Source organism: Cladophialophora bantiana (assembly GCF_000835475.1).
Source record: "Cladophialophora bantiana CBS 173.52 unplaced genomic scaffold supercont1.19, whole genome shotgun sequence".
In the NCBI taxonomy this organism is placed as follows: domain Eukaryota; kingdom Fungi; phylum Ascomycota; class Eurotiomycetes; order Chaetothyriales; family Herpotrichiellaceae; genus Cladophialophora; species Cladophialophora bantiana.
The window spans coordinates 132,781-150,415 of NW_015971593.1; the positions used below are offsets into that span (position 1 = coordinate 132,781).

General features: G+C 51.2%; 6 protein-coding genes across 6 annotated transcripts; 2 read left to right on the plus strand and 4 right to left on the minus strand.

Moving 5' to 3' along the window:
• Positions 1-50: 50 nt before the first annotated feature.
• Z519_10619 (uncharacterized protein) lies at positions 51-2,150 on the minus strand (the record flags this gene model as incomplete). The annotated part of the gene is made up of 2 exons (XM_016768335.1): positions 51-274; positions 323-2,150. 2 exons carry the CDS (start codon positions 2,148-2,150, stop codon positions 51-53), a joined length of 2,052 nt encoding a protein of 683 aa, XP_016615242.1.
• A 3,949-nt stretch (positions 2,151-6,099) lies between these two features.
• Positions 6,100-6,704, minus strand: Z519_10620 (uncharacterized protein; the record flags this gene model as incomplete). The annotated part of the gene is made up of 2 exons (XM_016768336.1): positions 6,100-6,450; positions 6,525-6,704. The coding sequence occupies 2 exons, from the start codon at positions 6,702-6,704 to the stop codon at positions 6,100-6,102; spliced, it is 531 nt and encodes a 176-aa protein (XP_016615243.1).
• Positions 6,705-7,502: 798 nt separating this feature from the next.
• On the minus strand, positions 7,503-8,717 carry Z519_10621 (uncharacterized protein; the record flags this gene model as incomplete). The annotated part of the gene is made up of 2 exons (XM_016768337.1): positions 7,503-8,579; positions 8,703-8,717. 2 exons carry the CDS (start codon positions 8,715-8,717, stop codon positions 7,503-7,505), a joined length of 1,092 nt encoding a protein of 363 aa, XP_016615244.1.
• Positions 8,718-9,515: 798 nt separating this feature from the next.
• On the plus strand, positions 9,516-11,317 carry Z519_10622 (uncharacterized protein; the record flags this gene model as incomplete). Its single annotated transcript, XM_016768338.1, has 2 exons — positions 9,516-9,829; positions 9,910-11,317. The coding sequence occupies 2 exons, from the start codon at positions 9,516-9,518 to the stop codon at positions 11,315-11,317; spliced, it is 1,722 nt and encodes a 573-aa protein (XP_016615245.1).
• A 289-nt stretch (positions 11,318-11,606) lies between these two features.
• On the minus strand, positions 11,607-12,923 carry Z519_10623 (uncharacterized protein; the record flags this gene model as incomplete). The annotated part of the gene is made up of 1 exon (XM_016768339.1): positions 11,607-12,923. The coding sequence occupies one exon, from the start codon at positions 12,921-12,923 to the stop codon at positions 11,607-11,609; it is 1,317 nt and encodes a 438-aa protein (XP_016615246.1).
• A 1,676-nt stretch (positions 12,924-14,599) lies between these two features.
• Positions 14,600-15,145, plus strand: Z519_10624 (uncharacterized protein; the record flags this gene model as incomplete). Its single annotated transcript, XM_016768340.1, has 2 exons — positions 14,600-14,787; positions 14,869-15,145. The coding sequence occupies 2 exons, from the start codon at positions 14,600-14,602 to the stop codon at positions 15,143-15,145; spliced, it is 465 nt and encodes a 154-aa protein (XP_016615247.1).
• Between the last annotated feature and the right edge of the window lie 2,490 nt (positions 15,146-17,635).

Genomic DNA, 17,635 nt, shown 5'->3' on the forward strand with positions numbered 1-17,635 from the left:
TAGCCCCTACCAGATCTAATTCACTTACTTCAAATAGATGTATCTGGCCCTCAAAACGATCTGGTGCCGCTGAAGAAGGTGTCTGACATATCGGTGTAAGGAAGCATGGGCTCGTCCATGAGGCCGAAAAGAGGATCATCGGGGATGTCAGAGTCGAAGACTACTTCACCGGAGTACTGCACATTTGAGCTTGTCATATTTCTTGTAGGAAACATGCTGAAGATGGTGTCAAAGTCGAATGATGACGGCGAGTAGCTGGGATATATAGTTTCCTCTGTCTGGGAGTCAGCAACTAAGACGACATCGCTCGAGTGATATTTACCTGGCTGTAATACAATCTTGCTGGCCTCCATCAATCTCTGTATGATCCTCATGGGCTTAGAAACGCCAGGATTGGCGAGACACAATTGTTCCAAGCAGGTCAAACTTGCTGCAAGAAGGGATGTATGCTCTCTATTGCTGCCATTGGTCGCATCGGCTGCTGCGTTCCTAACGTGGATCGTGCAAGCAACGTATATTGCATAGCTCAACAAGTACGGCGCGCCTCTGAGACTGTATGCAGTCTTCCATGCCAATGCAATGCTCGTAATGCTTCGTGCTGCAGATGTGCAGCGACCCCAAGAGAGCGAGGGAGTAGCGGTCGAACGCAAATGCCCGTCCGATATGAACGGCCGATGGAGAAGGATCAGCAGAGAATGGTAAAGTGCGTGCACATTCATCAGGTTTGGAGGAGGATATGATATCGGATTGGATTGCAGGAGTCGCGGTTGGAAATCTAGGTTTGTTGGCAGGTTCTCCCTCCATGCCTGCAGGGCGTTATCAACAAGCTGCAGACTGGCCTGGGCGTTGCGAGGTGTTGCTCCAACGACGTAGAACGTGTTGATGATCTTTGTCATGATCTTCGATAACAGGCACAGCTGTTGAAACGTTGAGACCGAGTAAATGGGAAGGCCAGTGAAGGTTGAAGTACTCTGAGGACTTGGGTATTTGGGATCCTTGTAGGGTACGTAAAGTTCCTGTTCTTCAAGAGTGTCCATGAAATCTCGCGACACATGCGAATCGCGGAGATTGATGGCCGCTGGGCGCCCAAGATAGAGACTTTGCAGTTTGTCAGATACAAAGGCTCCCCAAAATATTCTCCTACGAATTTCCACTTGCTCTGGAGAGTCGCTGGTTTCTTTCGGATCGAGATGTAGACCGAGGTCATAGATCATACGCAAGGCGTAGCCTGTGTACAACCACCCTTTCGAGGTCTCGCCCTTGGCATTGTAGCTCGATCCTAACAACAACAGTCCGACCACAGTTGGAAGTTTCGGGTATATGAGTAGGGAATCTTCTGCAAGCAGTTCGTCACAGCGCCGGAAAAAACGTCGACCTGCTGTTGAAGGATCTGAAGGATCGTCCCGGACCTCCACTCTGGCAGAAAACTTGCTTGTGCAAGCAAATATGGCATGAAGCAGGAACCTGGAACAATGAGGCCCGTTCCGCAATAGATCTCTTACGATCGCCGGTCGGTAGGTCAGTAACAGTGTGTGATGTTGACGACTCCAATGTAATTCAAGTAAGTGCATGGCCAGCTCTGTAGGTACTCCGTGGACGTCGGGCAGAGAGGCCAAATGGCGCTCGTTCTGTCGTTGTAGGGCAGCTTCAGCGATTAAGCAATTTCTGATATGATCTCTTGCAAGAGAAGCAGCTGATTGCACAGAAATGCTGCCGGTTCTCGGGTGGTAATGAAGGGCAGAGGATGGTCCGAAACTGCTGGGTTTTCCCGCCTCATCAACAGAAAGGAATGGCCCGATATCGAATTCCTCGTCGGATGAATCTTCCAGGCTCCCCAGGCTACTGCGACGCCGGAGAGTTTGTGTCATATTAGGCACAGATTCTTGATTTCCCGTCGTCAGAATAGCAAGTTGTGGTTGATGTGAAAATTGTGGTTCGGCGTTGCCGTCATCGTTACCCTCGTCTGGTAACTGGACATGTCCATCACAGATTGACACCGATGTCAACAGTCTCTCGCGTTTGGCGGATGGCACGGATTTGAGTTTGGCAATGAAAGCACCAAGAGCAGAGTTCTGTTTCTGCAGCTCGTGAATACGTGCCAATGTCGGTCTGGAAGTTCCACGCCTGTCAATGCCAACGTATAGAAACATCATGGGCCTGTTGCGAGTATCAACCCACCTTCTCTGCGGTGTTTCCTGCTTGTAGATGCAATCTTTCCCCTGCACCGTGCAAGACGTACAACGGGGTCGTGCCGTGTCACAGCGTGTTTTTCGAGCCCGGCAGGACAGACATGCTCGTGCAAGTGATTTCGGGCCGTCATGCTGCGACCTGTCTGCCATTCTTCCGCTTTTCTGGCCCTGTTGCGTGCGCGATGTTGTTGGAGTAACCACCATCGTGTGGTTGGGAATTGATAAAGTGATGAGGGAGCGACTTAACAAAGGGAAAAAGCGTTTGCGTGTATGGCTGAGAGACCAATCGAATGAGAAAGTTGGTGTTTTCCCCGCTTGATCCCCAGCCCAGTGAGCCTCGTGAGCACTAGGCCCAGCCAAGCATGGAGCCTGACCCATAGAAGCATTTCATGTGACTTCCGGAAAAAGAAGGAGATGATCTTGATGGAGTTCTAATACCATTTCGTTTTGCCTTCGCTTGGATTTCCATCCATTGTTCTTTGATTTCACAGAATCCAGCACAACAAAGAACCACTGGCTGCGTGTTACACTGGCTGATGAACTCCATGCGGACACAGCCTCGGACTGCTCGAAATGTCGGATGAGGACCTGGACAACAGTAGCCCCCCGTCAGTGGGCTTCGATCCGGTTTGTGCGCAATATGCTTGAAAGACCCAGTGCACAGCCAACCTTGTTCAATCCATTCCAAGGGCTTAGACCCCATTTCCATACCGACGGCCTTGATAATGGAAGCTGCGTTCTTCCTCATGCAGACCCAACGATAGAGGTGGAAGGGTTGCCAAAGTGCATCATCGAGAGACAGCAAGGATGCTCGGAAAAAGGATGCGGAGACCGACGACACAGCCATATAAGCATCAAGCGCAGCCGGTTGTCAAGAAATCGGTCGTTCAACCCCTTCATTTAATCAAGCTGCCCGTCAACAAGCTACCACGCACGGCCTTACACATGGGGTGACCTTCTAGAAGCATATCCCTTCCCACAGGGTGCTCTACCACATGAAGCATGAGAAAACTGATCATAGACCATCACGTGTGGTAGTTCTCCCAGTTCTATCAATACCAATATCTACACAGCTCTCTTAGCTCTCCACTGGACAATATCTTCTGGTCCGGCTCGATCTCAGAACAGCTTTCCAATATGGATAGACGCTCTTTGCATTAATCAAGGTGGTGCGATCGAGAAAGGTCAACAGTTCAGGATGATGGTACGAGTGTATACACAAGCAGAAGACGCTCGTATCTGGATCGGCGGCGAGGATTGCTTCATGCAAAAAGCCCCGGACATTCTCGATCCTTCTCAACTGCAGCCCAAACTCTGAACAATGTGGACTATCGTATGCTCGAAATGCACCAGTCTAGTCTCGTGCGAGGCTTGTAGATTTACTATCTTCCGATACGAACCATCCATTACATCGAATGGTTGTGTTTATATGCACCCGATGTTGCTTTTCAAGGGTCTGGGTGATTCAGGAGTTCCTTACGGCGCAGAATCGACGTTCATTTGCGGTTTGCGTGCTTTTCCTTCAGATTGGATTGAGCACATTGTCCAGTCTCTTCATCGCAACGGATGGATGGAAGTACTGCGACCTGTTATATGCAATCCAGAGCATGATGCGAGCGCTCTAGCGGCCGGAAAGACGGCTGGAAAGCTCATCAAAGATTCAGACATTCAACGAGTACATTGTTCCAGGCCAGGACAGTGCATACCAAAGAGATTCTCATATCGCATTTCACGTTGAAAGATTCACGAAGATATTTAAGTGGAAGGACTCAATTCCAAGCGAGTTTAGATCCCGCAAGCCTCTTTGGGTGCTCTATAGCTGCTGAGAGACATCAAGCCACCGACCTTAAGGACAAGCTTACGCTCTTATAGGTCTCTCCGTAGAACTCGAAGAAGCGTCCTTGAGAACTAAAATATCAATACACTACTCACATAATGCCCAGGATGTGTATATCGATGCTACTCGCTTCATGGTTCAGGATTCATTGACGTTATATTGTAATGGGAGAAGTTTGAAGTGGTGGATAGCGTTATGATTGGCTGGGGCGCCGACCCTAGACTATGGTTCTTCTTATATAGTCCTGGGGGACTATCTTTCATAGAATGGGCAATCAACCAAGTTACCAACAGAGAGGACTTCCCCTAGTTGACTGTCCGCGTTGGGAAGAGGCTATACCCACCGCCGTACGAGTTGATACCCATGGCTAGTAGCCTCGCCCCAGTTCAATATATACTATTATTAAAAGGAGGCTTGCCCTACAATGAAATGCCTTCCTTCATGGGTCCCGGACTTCAGTGCTACATCCTCCCCTAATGTCGTCAGCGATGGGCTCACAACATCACGGATCGGATGCGGACCATTCTGCAGACCTGTTCCAAAAGGCCTTCCCGGAGATGTCTTGGACGTAAAGGAGCTTCCATTGGAAATATCTCTTCGGCCAACTTCTTTCCATGCGAAGACCAACGCCATGACTTTTTAATTTCTGGAGATTCATGGCGGAACGAGCCCAATCAGAAGTATTCCACTCCGTCTGGTCCTTCAACAACGAAACAAGGTGCTTTGGCGGACTCTTTGCAATGTTGATCCTTATGATCCCGCAAGCACCAATCCCGCTCCTACATCACACGGCTCAATTATTCTCGACAAAATCTGAGATGTGGCTTTGTACACAGGGATGTTTGGCCGCAGGAGTATCCATGATGGGTTTATCACAGAAAGAACTACGCAAGTGATCTTCTCAACCAGCCTGGAGTGCTCACGATCTCGAGCTTCTCGACGCGCTGTTCAATCATTTGGAGGATCCTTCTCATGAGACTGTCGAAGCCGGCAGGATATTTACATTAGTAAAGCTCATGCGCGAAAACTGATCAGGACCGATCATATTGCCACCGGAAGTCATATCCCTTTACGAGCACCTAGAGGGGATTCAAGGTAGAGACGAGGAACTTGAATTTATAGAGAAATATGTGATGGGAGGCGCAAAGGCAATGACACGAGCGATTGTCCATCCGAAAACGGCCGCATTGCAGAAATGGATGGGTGAAGTCTGTCTCGGCCGGAAACTTTTCATATCGACAAAAGGGTTTCTGGGGTTTACCACTGACATTTGGCTCATTGCAAGATGCAGGACACCGGTAATCCCCCGTCGCCGTGAAGGGGGATATCGGCTCATTGGAGAGGCATACATTTATGGGCTGATGCAAGGCCAGGCGTTTGCAACCAACTTGGCATCCGAAGAGAGAATAGCTTCGAGTTTGAAAGGACCAAGATCGTCTAGCAGCAAGCGTTCTAATTGGAAAGCTCGTGGGAGGATATCTCTTCACTTACTTCTTCACTTACTTCCTCACTTATTCCCAGCCTTGTGTTCTAGCAAAGCTCATCCCACAGTCACACACTCATCAGTTGAGCAACAGCTCTATGAAGCCGCGGAGCCTGCACAAAGTCAAACTCTAGGCTATGCTTGTGCCACTGGCGTTGTAGGAAGAGATTTTGCTAGTCGGTATTCGGAGCGTTTGACAACACCCGATTCTCCCTGGGTGAGAATTATCCTTCCCTTGTGTGCCGAAACACGATCCTGCAAGGACGAGATCCACATGGCCTCTGGCGTGCGGAGCAAACCACGCCTTCCACCATTCTCGAGCTCGTTTTCAGTTATCATATATTTCCCGTACGATGTACATGGACCAGCGGTGAAGTGTCAGTTGGGGTTTCGAAATCACTACTTTTGGACAAAAATTTCCCCGTGCACCATGGCCAAACATGCATCATCTCTTTTCGCCCACTCCTCCAAAGCCTTGGCCATTTCTTCTAAATCATTCTCAGTGCCTAAATCGAACTTTAGGGCTTTCTCGCGCAAAGAACCCGCTCTAAGCTGATCACCCAACGCCTGGGCTAGAGAAAACACAGCCGTTAGAGCCATATTTGCAGCCACAAGAAGCAGAGTGGGATAATGATGCCTACAGCAGACTTTCCTCTCGCTCGTTGTATGGTACGACGATGTACTATCGCTGAGCGTATCTGGCTCCGCTCGACGCCAGCCTTGAGTGCCCAAGAAAGCAGCTCTCGGCCTGTAGTTGGAGTGCCACCGCCGGCACTCATAAGGCCTGCCATGAGCTTATGGAAGTAACGCAGCTTGGGAAGTTCGGGCCAGACGCACTCCGTCTCGTAGTCGCCTTCGCGGGCCGCGACGATGCCGCCTCGCTCTGTTACTCGGAGCATTTCACGTAGCGCATCCCACGGGGTGCCAATGTGGATCAGCACCTGATGACAAAAGGTGACGTCAAATGTCTCGTTGGCAAAGGGGAGCTTGTAGACGGTGCCCTGCAGAAACTCACAGAGATGGTGCCGGAGCCTGCACCGCCGTCTAAGAGCGTCAAATGGGGGTTGGATTCTTTCATAGACTGCAGCTTGGGCAGCAAATGGGCAGCGCTGTTTTCGGTAGTCCGCAACTCGTGGAGGATCGCTTGAGCGGGCGGATGGCCTGGCTTCTGGCTGGGAGTCTGGTCTTGCTCCATTACTATTGCTAGTGGACAGCCGTGTTAGGGGGAAGGGAGAGAATCGAAGACACCGTCAATGCATGGTATCTCTATGTCAGCGTCGTGGCTCTCTCCCTATCTACCAGGCACCAGAGTCGCTAGGGCAGAGCTGAATCAAAGGTTTACCTTGTAAACATAGGAAATATCTCATTAGCTTGTAGCTGCAAAAGAGCCCTATTTCTCTCCTTTCTCAAGTTCCCTGTATCCAACAAAATAAGCGTCTCGGTGGAGGCCTCACTAGCCTCTCAGCGAACTGCTACGTGTTCGAGAGAGTCAGAGATACCTTTCCGGAAAAAGATTCGTACACTACCCAATTGAAGTTCTTGTATCCCGGAATCCGTCAGTGTAGCTGCGCCTATAAAAATTTCCTGAAGTTCATCTTGCTCCTAGGGACACGACGGTAGTATTTGGCGCGGTCCGGAGATCGCCCCATCCAGGAAATGTCGCTGCTGGCTTTAGGCTTAGCCAAGGTGTCGCGATTCAGTAGCAGATCAAGAAGGGAATGGTTGGAACGCTGTCATCCTGGATCGCTTTGGCGCTGCACCGGGGGAAAAGTTCAGGATGAAGGGTGAGGGCGAGGACAAACAAGATAAGCGCGAAGACGAGAGGGAAAAGGACTGATGATAATAATAATCATCCGAGTTCCAGCGACCTCGCCAGCTCTTGCTCATAGCAGTTTTGTCCAAAGCTGTGAGCTCATGACGTTCATATTGCAGCGAGAAATGGAAATTATTCTCGTGCATCCCAGCCAACGCTTATACTCCATCTCTTGGCTTCTCAGCACCATTCCATAACCTCCACCTGATCGCCTACCCTTATGACTGTCCCAAACGGCTCTGCAAAAGCGTACCTTCCAAAACACGGCTTGTAGGGAAATGCCGGATTGACTCTCCTGTCCTTGACCAGGAGTTTGTAGAGCTGCCTCTCGAGCGGGACAGTGCCACCGGTGCGGAAGTCAACATTTAAAGACATGCAGCGCACCGTGTTGAAGACCAGATCGAGACTAACTGGGGGTCCTATATCATTGCGGGCGTCCTCATCGAGTCTAATGGGGACGATTTTGAGGGTCTTCCAATTCTCTTCTGCATAGGGCACGGATCTTTTCTTGTCATCGTCATCGCCGTTGGTGTTAGCGTCGTCTCCACGTGAAGAGACATTATCGATGTGTATATTCGAGCGGAAACGAATGATCACATCCTCTTCTGCGTCCTTATCTCCTCCCACATTCTTGGAAGCCCGCTCTCTGGCGTCCGTTTCGGAGCTTACCGTCGTAATCAACAGAGGCGCTGCATCGGCAAACTGAATCTTTTGGGCATGAAGTTCTTCGTCGTGCACCTTCACCCAGGACAGGAATCCTGTCCGCTGTTTTGATTTGCGTGGAATGAGTGCTGGAGCGGGGCAATCTCGCGTTCCGGTGCTGCCACCAACCATATACAACAGCCTTGCCTTCTCCCCTAGATGCTTTGAAAACCACCCCGCGATTTCATGACCCATATCTTCACCCACAGCTCTCGTGCCAAAGAGCTTGACGGTATACTCATTTGCCTTACCCAGAAACTGTGATGTGGGTGCAAGTGGAAACTCGATCTCTTCGCCACTGAGCGTGTGCGTAACGCTCAGTATTGCAGACGAAGTTGTTCCATTGCAGAACCGAATTGACGGCTGGAACAAACACAGTTTTGACAGGGTTTTGATAGTCAGATGTTCCTGTACTGCCGGACTGGGTGCCTCAACGTCTGCACGGTCGGTATCTTTAATTAGGATGAAAGACCGGTCATATTTCAGTCCCGTCGACGTGATTTCTGCCTCGGCAAGTTCGACCGGGAGGAGGGATTTGATCGGGTAGATGAAGAGCTGTGAAACGCAAAGAGGAGATTTAGATCAGCATGTGCAAGAGGGAAGGAGGCCTATCCAGGGCCCATCCTATTCTAGAGCCCCCAAAAAAGGGATGAAGTAGATGCATTGCGAATAACTGACCCGTTGAATACGCATCTTGCAGGATCCAATAGTTTGTAGCCTCGCCTCCCAATTGTTCACAATTGTTGCAAAAGGACTTGGACCAGTGTGGTTGAATGCAAACAGCTTCCTCACATCATAATCAGACCATTGCCTTATACTGTGCAACCGAGCCACAGCAAGGTAAACTGGGAGGTACTTGGGAGGAGAAGCATTTAGAGGCGAGGGAAGGAAGCCTTTGCCAAGGAACGAGTAAGCACTGCTCGTAACCGTGTCGGATTGGGACGAGAGTGATGCCGCCCTAAATCTGAACTGTTCGATATATCTTCGCTACCACTTTTGCCAACCCTCTTCTACCAACGAGGCTGAGAGATGTCCGAACATGATTTTAACCTTGCCAGGGGCGGGGTTTGGCATTGACATGCTTTCGTAAGATGGTCGTGTGCTTCCTTGGACTTGAAAGGTATCCGAGAAGGTCGAGAAGGAAGGCCTCCGAACCGGAAAATAAGAAAAGCCTCCGGGTAGGAAATAGCATCCGATTATACATTGTGCGTGTTGTCTGCAATAACACCGCCATCTATAAAAGCTGTTGCGAAGACTGTTGGTGCTACTTTTTTCCCCGTGAGTTTGCGTTTTTGGCCTTTCTTCCCTCCATTCCTCGATTCGTGCCGTTGATGTTAGAATTTACGCACTGCCTCCCACCGGCATCATCTTCGCATATACGCCCCTTGACCCATCATTGCGCCTTGTCCTCTTTTCATCGACCGAAAACAGTGCGAAAGTTCTGTTCTAAAAAGGATGGGTGTGCCGAAAGAAGAGTGTCGAGAATTCGAAATGGATCCGCGTTTGAAGATGGACCTCTGTCGTCAGAAGGCCGAGTTTGACTCACTTGCCAACGAGGACAAAGAGACATCCAGCAAGGAGACAGACACAGCCGGCTTAAAAGATGCTCAAGTATCTACCGAGCCCGCAGCGACCGAATGGAAGAAAGGGCCTCGGTTCTGGATGATTTTGGTAGCACTCAGCTTCACAAGTCTGCTTAATGCGTTGGAAGCAACCATCACATCTACCGCCTTGCCTTCTATCATCGCGGATCTGGGTGGGGGTGACTTGTACGTATGGGCTGTCAATGGATATTTCCTGACAATGTAAGTCCAAGAGGCTTTTACTTTCAGTCAGCTTTTTCCATTCATTGCATCGAGATTGATTTGATTAATCTGCACGACAGGACGGCATTGCAGCCCCTTTATGGACAGCTGGCGAATGTCTTCGGGCGTCGGTGGCCAACGATCGCCGGGACAACGGCTTTTGTTCTAGGCAGCGGTATTTGCGGCGGAGCGAAAAACATGACGATGCTCATTACGGGCCGTGTGATTCAAGGAGTCGGAGCAGGCGGCACCAGCGTTCTTGTCGAGATGATTATCTGCGACTTGGTTCCTTTGCGACAACGAGGCAACTACTTTGCCATCCTCTTCGGCATGGTCGCTCTCGGCACAGCTCTCGGACCATTCTTCGGTGGCCTCATTGTCGACTACGCCACGTGGCGATGGGTCTTCTATCTCAATCTTCCCATTGGCGGTGTCGCATTGGTACTCCTCTTTACCTTCTTGAAGGTGAGATGGAACAAGAACGTCAACCTCGCCACCAAACTGTCGTCGATTGACTGGGCCGGCAATGTCATCTTCGTTGCGGCCATCTGTGCCGTCCTCATCGCGCTGTCATGGGCTGGCGCCGTATATCCCTGGTCATCATACCATGTTCTTGTTCCTTTGGTGAGTGGTTTGGTGGGCCTAGCAGGCTTTCTCGCATTTGAAGGTTCGCGTTTCGCTCCTCAGCCAACCATGCCGCTGCACCTGATGTCGAATCGCACGTCGGCGACAGCATATATCCTCACCTTATTGCACAGCATAGTCACCATATGGTCGATCTATTTTCTCCCTGTTTACTTCCAAGGTGTTCTCGGGTCATCGCCCGCCTACTCAGGAGTCCAACTTCTGCCCAGCATTCTAGCTCTGGTCCCCTTTGCAGCAATGGGAGGGATGTTTATGTCCAAATTCGGCCGCTATCGACCCACGCATAATGCAGGCTTTGCATTGATAGTGATAGGCTTCGGCCTTTTCGACCTCCTCGACCAGAATTCCTCCACGGGCGCCTGGGTTGGCTATCAAATTATTGTTTCCGCGGGAGTAGGACTCATTGTTTCGACTTTGCTGCCTGCGGTAATGGCGCCGCTTTCAGAAATTGATACAGCACTTGCCACATCCACCTGGTCCTTCTTGCGCAGTTTTGGCGGGACTTGGGGCACCGCAATACCTGCTGCAATCTTTAACAACCGCTTCGACGAGCTTGCGACGACGCTCATCACAGATCCCGTCGTTAAGGGCCAGCTTGTCAATGGTCAAGCATATAGCCATGCAACAGCTGCATTCATCGACACACTGTCTGCTTCCACTCGCGAGCAGTTCATTGCAGTGTTAAATGAAAGCCTCCGTCGGACATGGCAGGTTGGGATTGGGTTCGCAGCACTAGGGTTTTTGCTGGTGTTTTTGGAGAAAGAGGTTCCACTCCGCCAGGAACTTGAAACTGAATTCGGCATGGAAAAGGCGAAGGCCGAGAATAAGGCCCCGGAGGAATAGGAGATCGAGCATCAATCCTGGCCTAGAAGATTTTGACTGAATTAGTGTAGGACGGGTATAGTCTGAATCGTTCCTCGCGATGGTCGTTTAACGGGATGGTGTGAAACACTTAAACTTCTCCGAATGGGTTTTCTCTGAAATGGGTGAAATGGTACAGGACCGAAGAGAACATGTAGCTTGAATTTCTTGCAGCCCTTGGATGCATTTTCTAACAAACACTCGAGTTTGAAAACCGACACTTACGGTATTCCCTGACAGAACCATGTCCAAAGGGTTGAGAACAGTCTCACTATCCTGGCAGCATAGCTTGGATACCCTTCAGATTGGACCTGAACGACTTCAGTGTTAGACTCCCCGATGTTCTAGGACTGCCGCTCATCTGTGTCATTGTGACTTGTAGAAGCTGCGATAGGTCCGTAGTGCTCAATAGTCCCTTGCAATGCGTAGTCTGTTCAGAGAGGTCAAATTCTTTCGGGAGGCCCAGCAGGTGTCCGAGACGATCGAAATGATGCTCGATAATTTGGAGGATGATCTTGGCGTATAGATGCAGTTTCATTGATGGGAGGCCAGCCACTCGGAATTCGGGCAACTCATGAAAGAAGGCATAGACGTCTGCCAACTTAGACAGAGCATCATGTACACGGATAAATAGTGCGTCGTAGAGCTCCACGAGAAGGAGGTAGCTTGACAGAAGCATCAGCGCGATTGGCATGCTCAATGGCCTTGCGTCTGCGGAGGATCCATGTACAGACAACAATGTTTCCCTTTGTTCGGAGGTCGAAGTGTAGAAACCAGAGTCCGAGGCCGGAGGCAAGTGGGGCAGAGACCTGTCGACAGTTTTGTTTGGTGGTAGCGACAACGGGTCCAAGTCTTCGATAATAGCGACGAACTGGGAGGTGCTTTGCAGCAACTCGGCCATAGGGTTTCCCTCAACTTCGTGAAGCTTATCGAGACAATGTTGCGCCCCATTCACAGGTCCCCAGAGGTACGAATTTAGCTGGGAATGCTGTCTAACGATATCTTCATTCAGTCTTGATAGGGCAGTGAGTGTGTCTGCAGGTTTCGAAGGCTCCAATGATGGTCCCTGTGAATGGCTTTCGGCAAAGGCCGGCTGGCCAAAGCCGTTCTGCGGGCGTTGGGAAAGTCCCGTTGGCAGTCCAATATCGAAGAGGTCATCGTGAGCTGGCAATTGGAGATCGAAGGCACATTCCACGTTCGTCTGGAATGTCGAGCTAGGGACTGGATTTTCGAAATAAGGACCGGTCACGATGGACGGATCTGGAAGATAGTTGGAGAACGGATCCAAGCCCGCAGACGTCCACAGATTAGAACATGCTCGCACACCCACCGTTGTCGATGGTGGGCGCGGAGAGGCCAAACCCACACTAAGGGTTTCTGGTGCTCTGTTTCCTGTCTTGATGGATCTGGTTCTTCGTTCGGCTAGTCCTGTTGTTCGAGGTCGTCCCAGGGGTCGTGCACTGCTGGTAACGCACTGGACCCCGACTCCCAAGCATCTGGCGCATGGGTCGCCCTTAGACTTATCGCTGCGTGGACAGCGCAGCTTTTGGCTTCTGCAGCGATCACAGGCTGACCTTTGATGACCCATGCTGGAGAGGCACTGATGAGGCAGTGACTGGGAGGAGGTGCAAGAGGTGGAATTAACAATGTAGGCGGAGAAATTTCCCGCCGAATTTGGCCGAAAGTGCTGCCTACTTTGGGAGGGTCACGTGGAGGGTTCATCCTTGTCGCTTCCTGGCGAGCACTTCCAACCTCTTTAAAAGTCAAGCCACGTCCCATTTCGCGTCTCATCGTTTCTATCCCAGCGGCTCTACTTCAATCAGACGTCTAGCCCACGTTGCTGAGGGACTCATCATCTTGACGCTACAAATAACCTAGTTCGAGAAAGCGAGAAAATGTGTTGGGGGGATGAAGTAAGACCGTAATATACCAAAGTTTAGGAGCAACATCGTTACAAGCTAATCCAACGTTTTAATTTGCCGTGATCACCTTTTGAGATAGCAGCCTAGATTTAGCAGCAACGTGCTCGGAAAAGACGGTCAGAAGCACGGCCGCCATGACATCAAACACAGCAATGCGCACCTAAATCTCTCCAGTGCCCAAGTTACAATTTCAATCGCCTCCAGCGAGTCGAGCGCCTCCGGTCTCCGGATTGCCACCTCAGCCCACATGAGCGGGACACCAAGCGAGGATGGGTCTCGAAATAATACGGCTACTTGATGCCTGCGGTAAGGGAGCCTGCCCGCGTCCCAGACCGGTGACGACCCGCGCCCCGATGCCCATCTGGTCGGTCTGTATACTTAGTTACATAAGGGTGAGAAAGCTGTCTTCGCGGATCCCCCATACCTCCTCCCATTCCTTGATGCCCCCTATGGCGCCGTTCTCTGCGAGAGCACCCACATTGCGCCTCACCCCGAGGTAGATGCTTACTGCGGACTGACCGAGAGCGCGACGCGCAAGAGTCGACGCATCTTGGAATGCACAGCCAGCAGCATAGTTGGCTTGCCCACGGTTCCCAGAAACCACACGAAGGAGCTCAGCATGATGAAGTCAACGTCGGGGAGCGAGACACTCAGGTTCTAACTTCCTGGTCTTTGGACCAAATGCTCCAGTCTATTCGCTGTACGTCATGTTTGTAAAGAGTGCGTCGTGCAGGACCGCTGCGCACTGGAAGACGCGATGGATGGGTCCGAGCTCAACCCTGCATTTATTCAGAGCTGTGGCGAGCGAGGCAGCCACTGATACATCGCATCCAATCACTTTAATCTGGACACCCTATTCAGAAAGCTCCTAGACTGTAGGCTTCGGTATGCCTTCGGCGCCGAGACGGTGCGAGAGAGCAGTGACTTTCTCGACGATGGTGGCCGCGAGGGACTCTAGGCAGGCGGTTGACTTGCTCATGGTGACTGCATGGTCCAGGTTGTGAGATGGTCTGGTACAACCGGCGTGGTTGATAAAGTTGAGATATTGCAGCTGGGCCCGTAAGCTTGGACTCTAATGCTATATGCATCAACACCGCCGTTTCAAATCCACTTTACCCATATTCGAGAGAAAGCTCTGTGAACATGGCAAAGGCTCTTATTGTTTAGTTTCGATTGATTGTGGAGCATTGGGGTATTACTACGAGGAATTTGCCCTGGTGAGACCCGTCAGCCCGGGAAACCCTCCCTTTTGATGCAACAGGACCTTCAAATTCGACTTTCGGGCTCATTTGAACCCAGGCCTGCTCATCATACCCTGATACTATACTCCCAGCCACCCACTATGTCCCTAAACATCATAGCAGTCGTCGCTGGCATCGCTGGCCTCGTTGTTGCTGCCTCCTCTCTCCAACAAGCTGGCAAGCGCGTTGTCGTTCTCGAAAAGTCCTCTCTGTCAACAGTGGTTGGCGCCGCCCTCCATGTCAACCCCAATAGTGGCCGCGTGCTCGCGCATCTCGGCTTCGACGCCGTGTGAGCCCGCGCTTGTCGTTCACACCACTGGGACGTCTTGCGCGGGGACGACTTTAAGCAGCTGAGTTCCGTGCCGCTCAGTGCCACGCCGGGCCACCCAGAGCCGGGAATGCTCGTAGTGCACCGTGCCGACTTGCACCAGGCACTCCTGAGGCTTGCCATCAAGAATGAGGCCGAGGAGGATACGTCGTGGGGCCCGCTAAACAACGGTCGTAGACGCCACCGCAGAGCTCAAGCTGGCCCTGATGACCTAGTTCGGCCACTTCGACTCAAGAGGTCAGAAGATCATCATTCTGTCCAGCGACATCCAGCGCTGGCCCCTTTTCATCTACGATCCGCTTCCCACATGGGCCTGTAAACGTGTCGTCCTCATAGGTGACGCCACCCATCCGATGCAGCCGTTCGGCGGCCATGGCGCCATCCAAGGGGTGGAGGACGGGCAGCGTTGGGATTTCTCCTCAAGAACCAGAAGAACCTCAAGCCCAAAAGCGTGCTTTCTTCACTTGAAGCCATCTGCAAGAACTGGGCCTCCTGCATGCAGATTTTATCCAGCAGTAGGGCGAGAAAGCCAGGTCGCGGAGAAAGAGTTGCCGTACTTTGACGGGGCCGCGGCCAAAGCCCCGACGTCGCTTGCGCAGCACTCTGTTGAACCAGTTACGGTCATATAAAAGGTTAGTTCATTGAGAATCTAAGTAGAGTGTCAACAGGTTTGACAGAACAAGTTTAAATACTAGATGTCAGGTAACTGCTGCAGCGCCAAGACCTAGCCAGACCCAAATTTAGATTGTATCTGAAGCAACAACTTCTTTCTTTGCGGTGCAAAGCCAAAGAAACGAAGCCAAAGAAGAGGTGGTATGTGGGATATTTGTCTATGAGATTGATCAGTCGTTATTTATCATTACAATGCAAGGCGCGTGTAGAGGACGGGAATATACAGCGGGCGTGAAACTGGGGAGTGATGAAGGCTTCCTTCTGTCGAAGAGGGTGCAACATCAACCATCATCAGGACCCATCTTTTCGAAACACTCCCTTGAGCTTCTTATTACCTGCGACCTTGAGATATCCCTCGTTCTCTCCCTTTCTCCCCCTGTGTCTCTCCCCGTGGTGTGGGAAGATGGATAACCTAGAGCCCATTACCTGCGTCCATGCCCAAGTCTTTCCCGACATGCATGACGCTCCATCTCGTTCGAGTGAGCGAGGACAACAAGCCCAAGTCCATTGCCAGCAAGTTTCCTGCGTAGGATTTTCGATCTCGCATTCGAGAGCAGAGACGACCATCGCAGTCTTCTTGTCCAGCATGGCCGAGCAGCACTCCTGGTGTTCTCAGGTATGGTATTTTGTGATCTGGGTTCCATTCAACAACAGCACTCCCCCTAGAACTTTTCATTAGCCTTTTTCATTCATCTGACTCGGTGCCTCGCAACTCCCAGGATCGATTGAATCCGGAGAGTGCTTTTGCAGCTATCGTTGCCGTGTCACCATCAGCGCAACCCTTAAGAACAGGAAATAATATTGAAGACAATTCAGAGGAAGAGCATGACAAGAATGACAATGATGGTAGAAGCGATGCAAGCGGTAACGACCCGAACAAAAGCATTCAGCTGAAATGCGGGAGAAGATCAAATGGGACGAATCGACCGACCACTATGAGCGATGTGAGCAACGTGAGCGCTGCATCCTCCAGCGCAAGAGCTGTGATGGTATCAAACCTGTATGTGGCCACTGCGCAAACAGGAAGCGCAACCCAGCGACTTTATCTTCCGGCGCTGCTTCTTCACTGTCCTCAAGGAGTGCTGGCCGAACCGCGCGGCAGGGCTGCAAGCGAATATCAGGGCAGTTACAGTCGCAGTAGTACCCGGTAGCCTCTCCCTCACCTCCGCCTCTGCCTGAGTAACAACTGTTCGAGCTGCCACTGCCCGCGTGGAGACCAGAAGTGCTGTAGCACCACTGCCTTGGTTGATCCGCAGAATCTGTATTACCCACTTGCTCCTCCTGCTTGATCTTCTATCCCAAGACGTCTTCGGCGACGACAACAGCTCCACTCCGACTTTTCGCTAGAACTCCTCCTACACTGTCAAAGAACTCACAGACGGAGCGCGCAATTTCCATCGGCTTTGTCAGGTCAACAGCCTATTCAAAGCCTCACAACGGATATCGCATGGTCCAGGAAATTTCCATGCCCAGCTGCCAAAATGCAAGCCCCTCGCGGATCTGATACCGCGAGAGTCCTGTCGAATCAAAACCAATGTCAAGGCCAGAGCAAAAGTCACAGTTCGCTGTCTCCCCGGATTCCACACTTTCCCCGAAAGAACGCACTCGATCTACCGAGCATTACCGGCGCTTGAGCCAGACACGGAACCCAGCTTTGGTCGAAAAGATAACGCTTTTGCGGATCAAAAGACCACTCACTTCACAGTGTCTCCTCATCATCCATGGTGGGGGTCACCGTCAGCGACAGGTGGTGGTGATAGGTCCAGGTCAGTTTCGACAAATGTGGATATATCCATACCAACCGGGCCAACCGATGTTTCCCGAGACTAGTGATGGTGTCTGGCGTTCGCGAGATGAAGCCCAACAGATTTAGACCAGGGATTGTTCCAGCAACGGGTCCAGTTGGGCACGATCTGCCCGGAACTTTCAATCGCCCGCCATATCAAGGAAGTGGTGGCAAACACCAGAGTCGACACAATCCCAATCAAGGAGGAACTTTGGCCGAGACCGCTAGATGAAGCGAACGTAATGCTATCAACCACTGCACTACTAGCAAGAGACAGGATGATAGCTTCATGGATAGCTCTGTGAATTGGGAACAAAATGTTGACAACAAAGTTCAGAGCGGTTCTTCTGC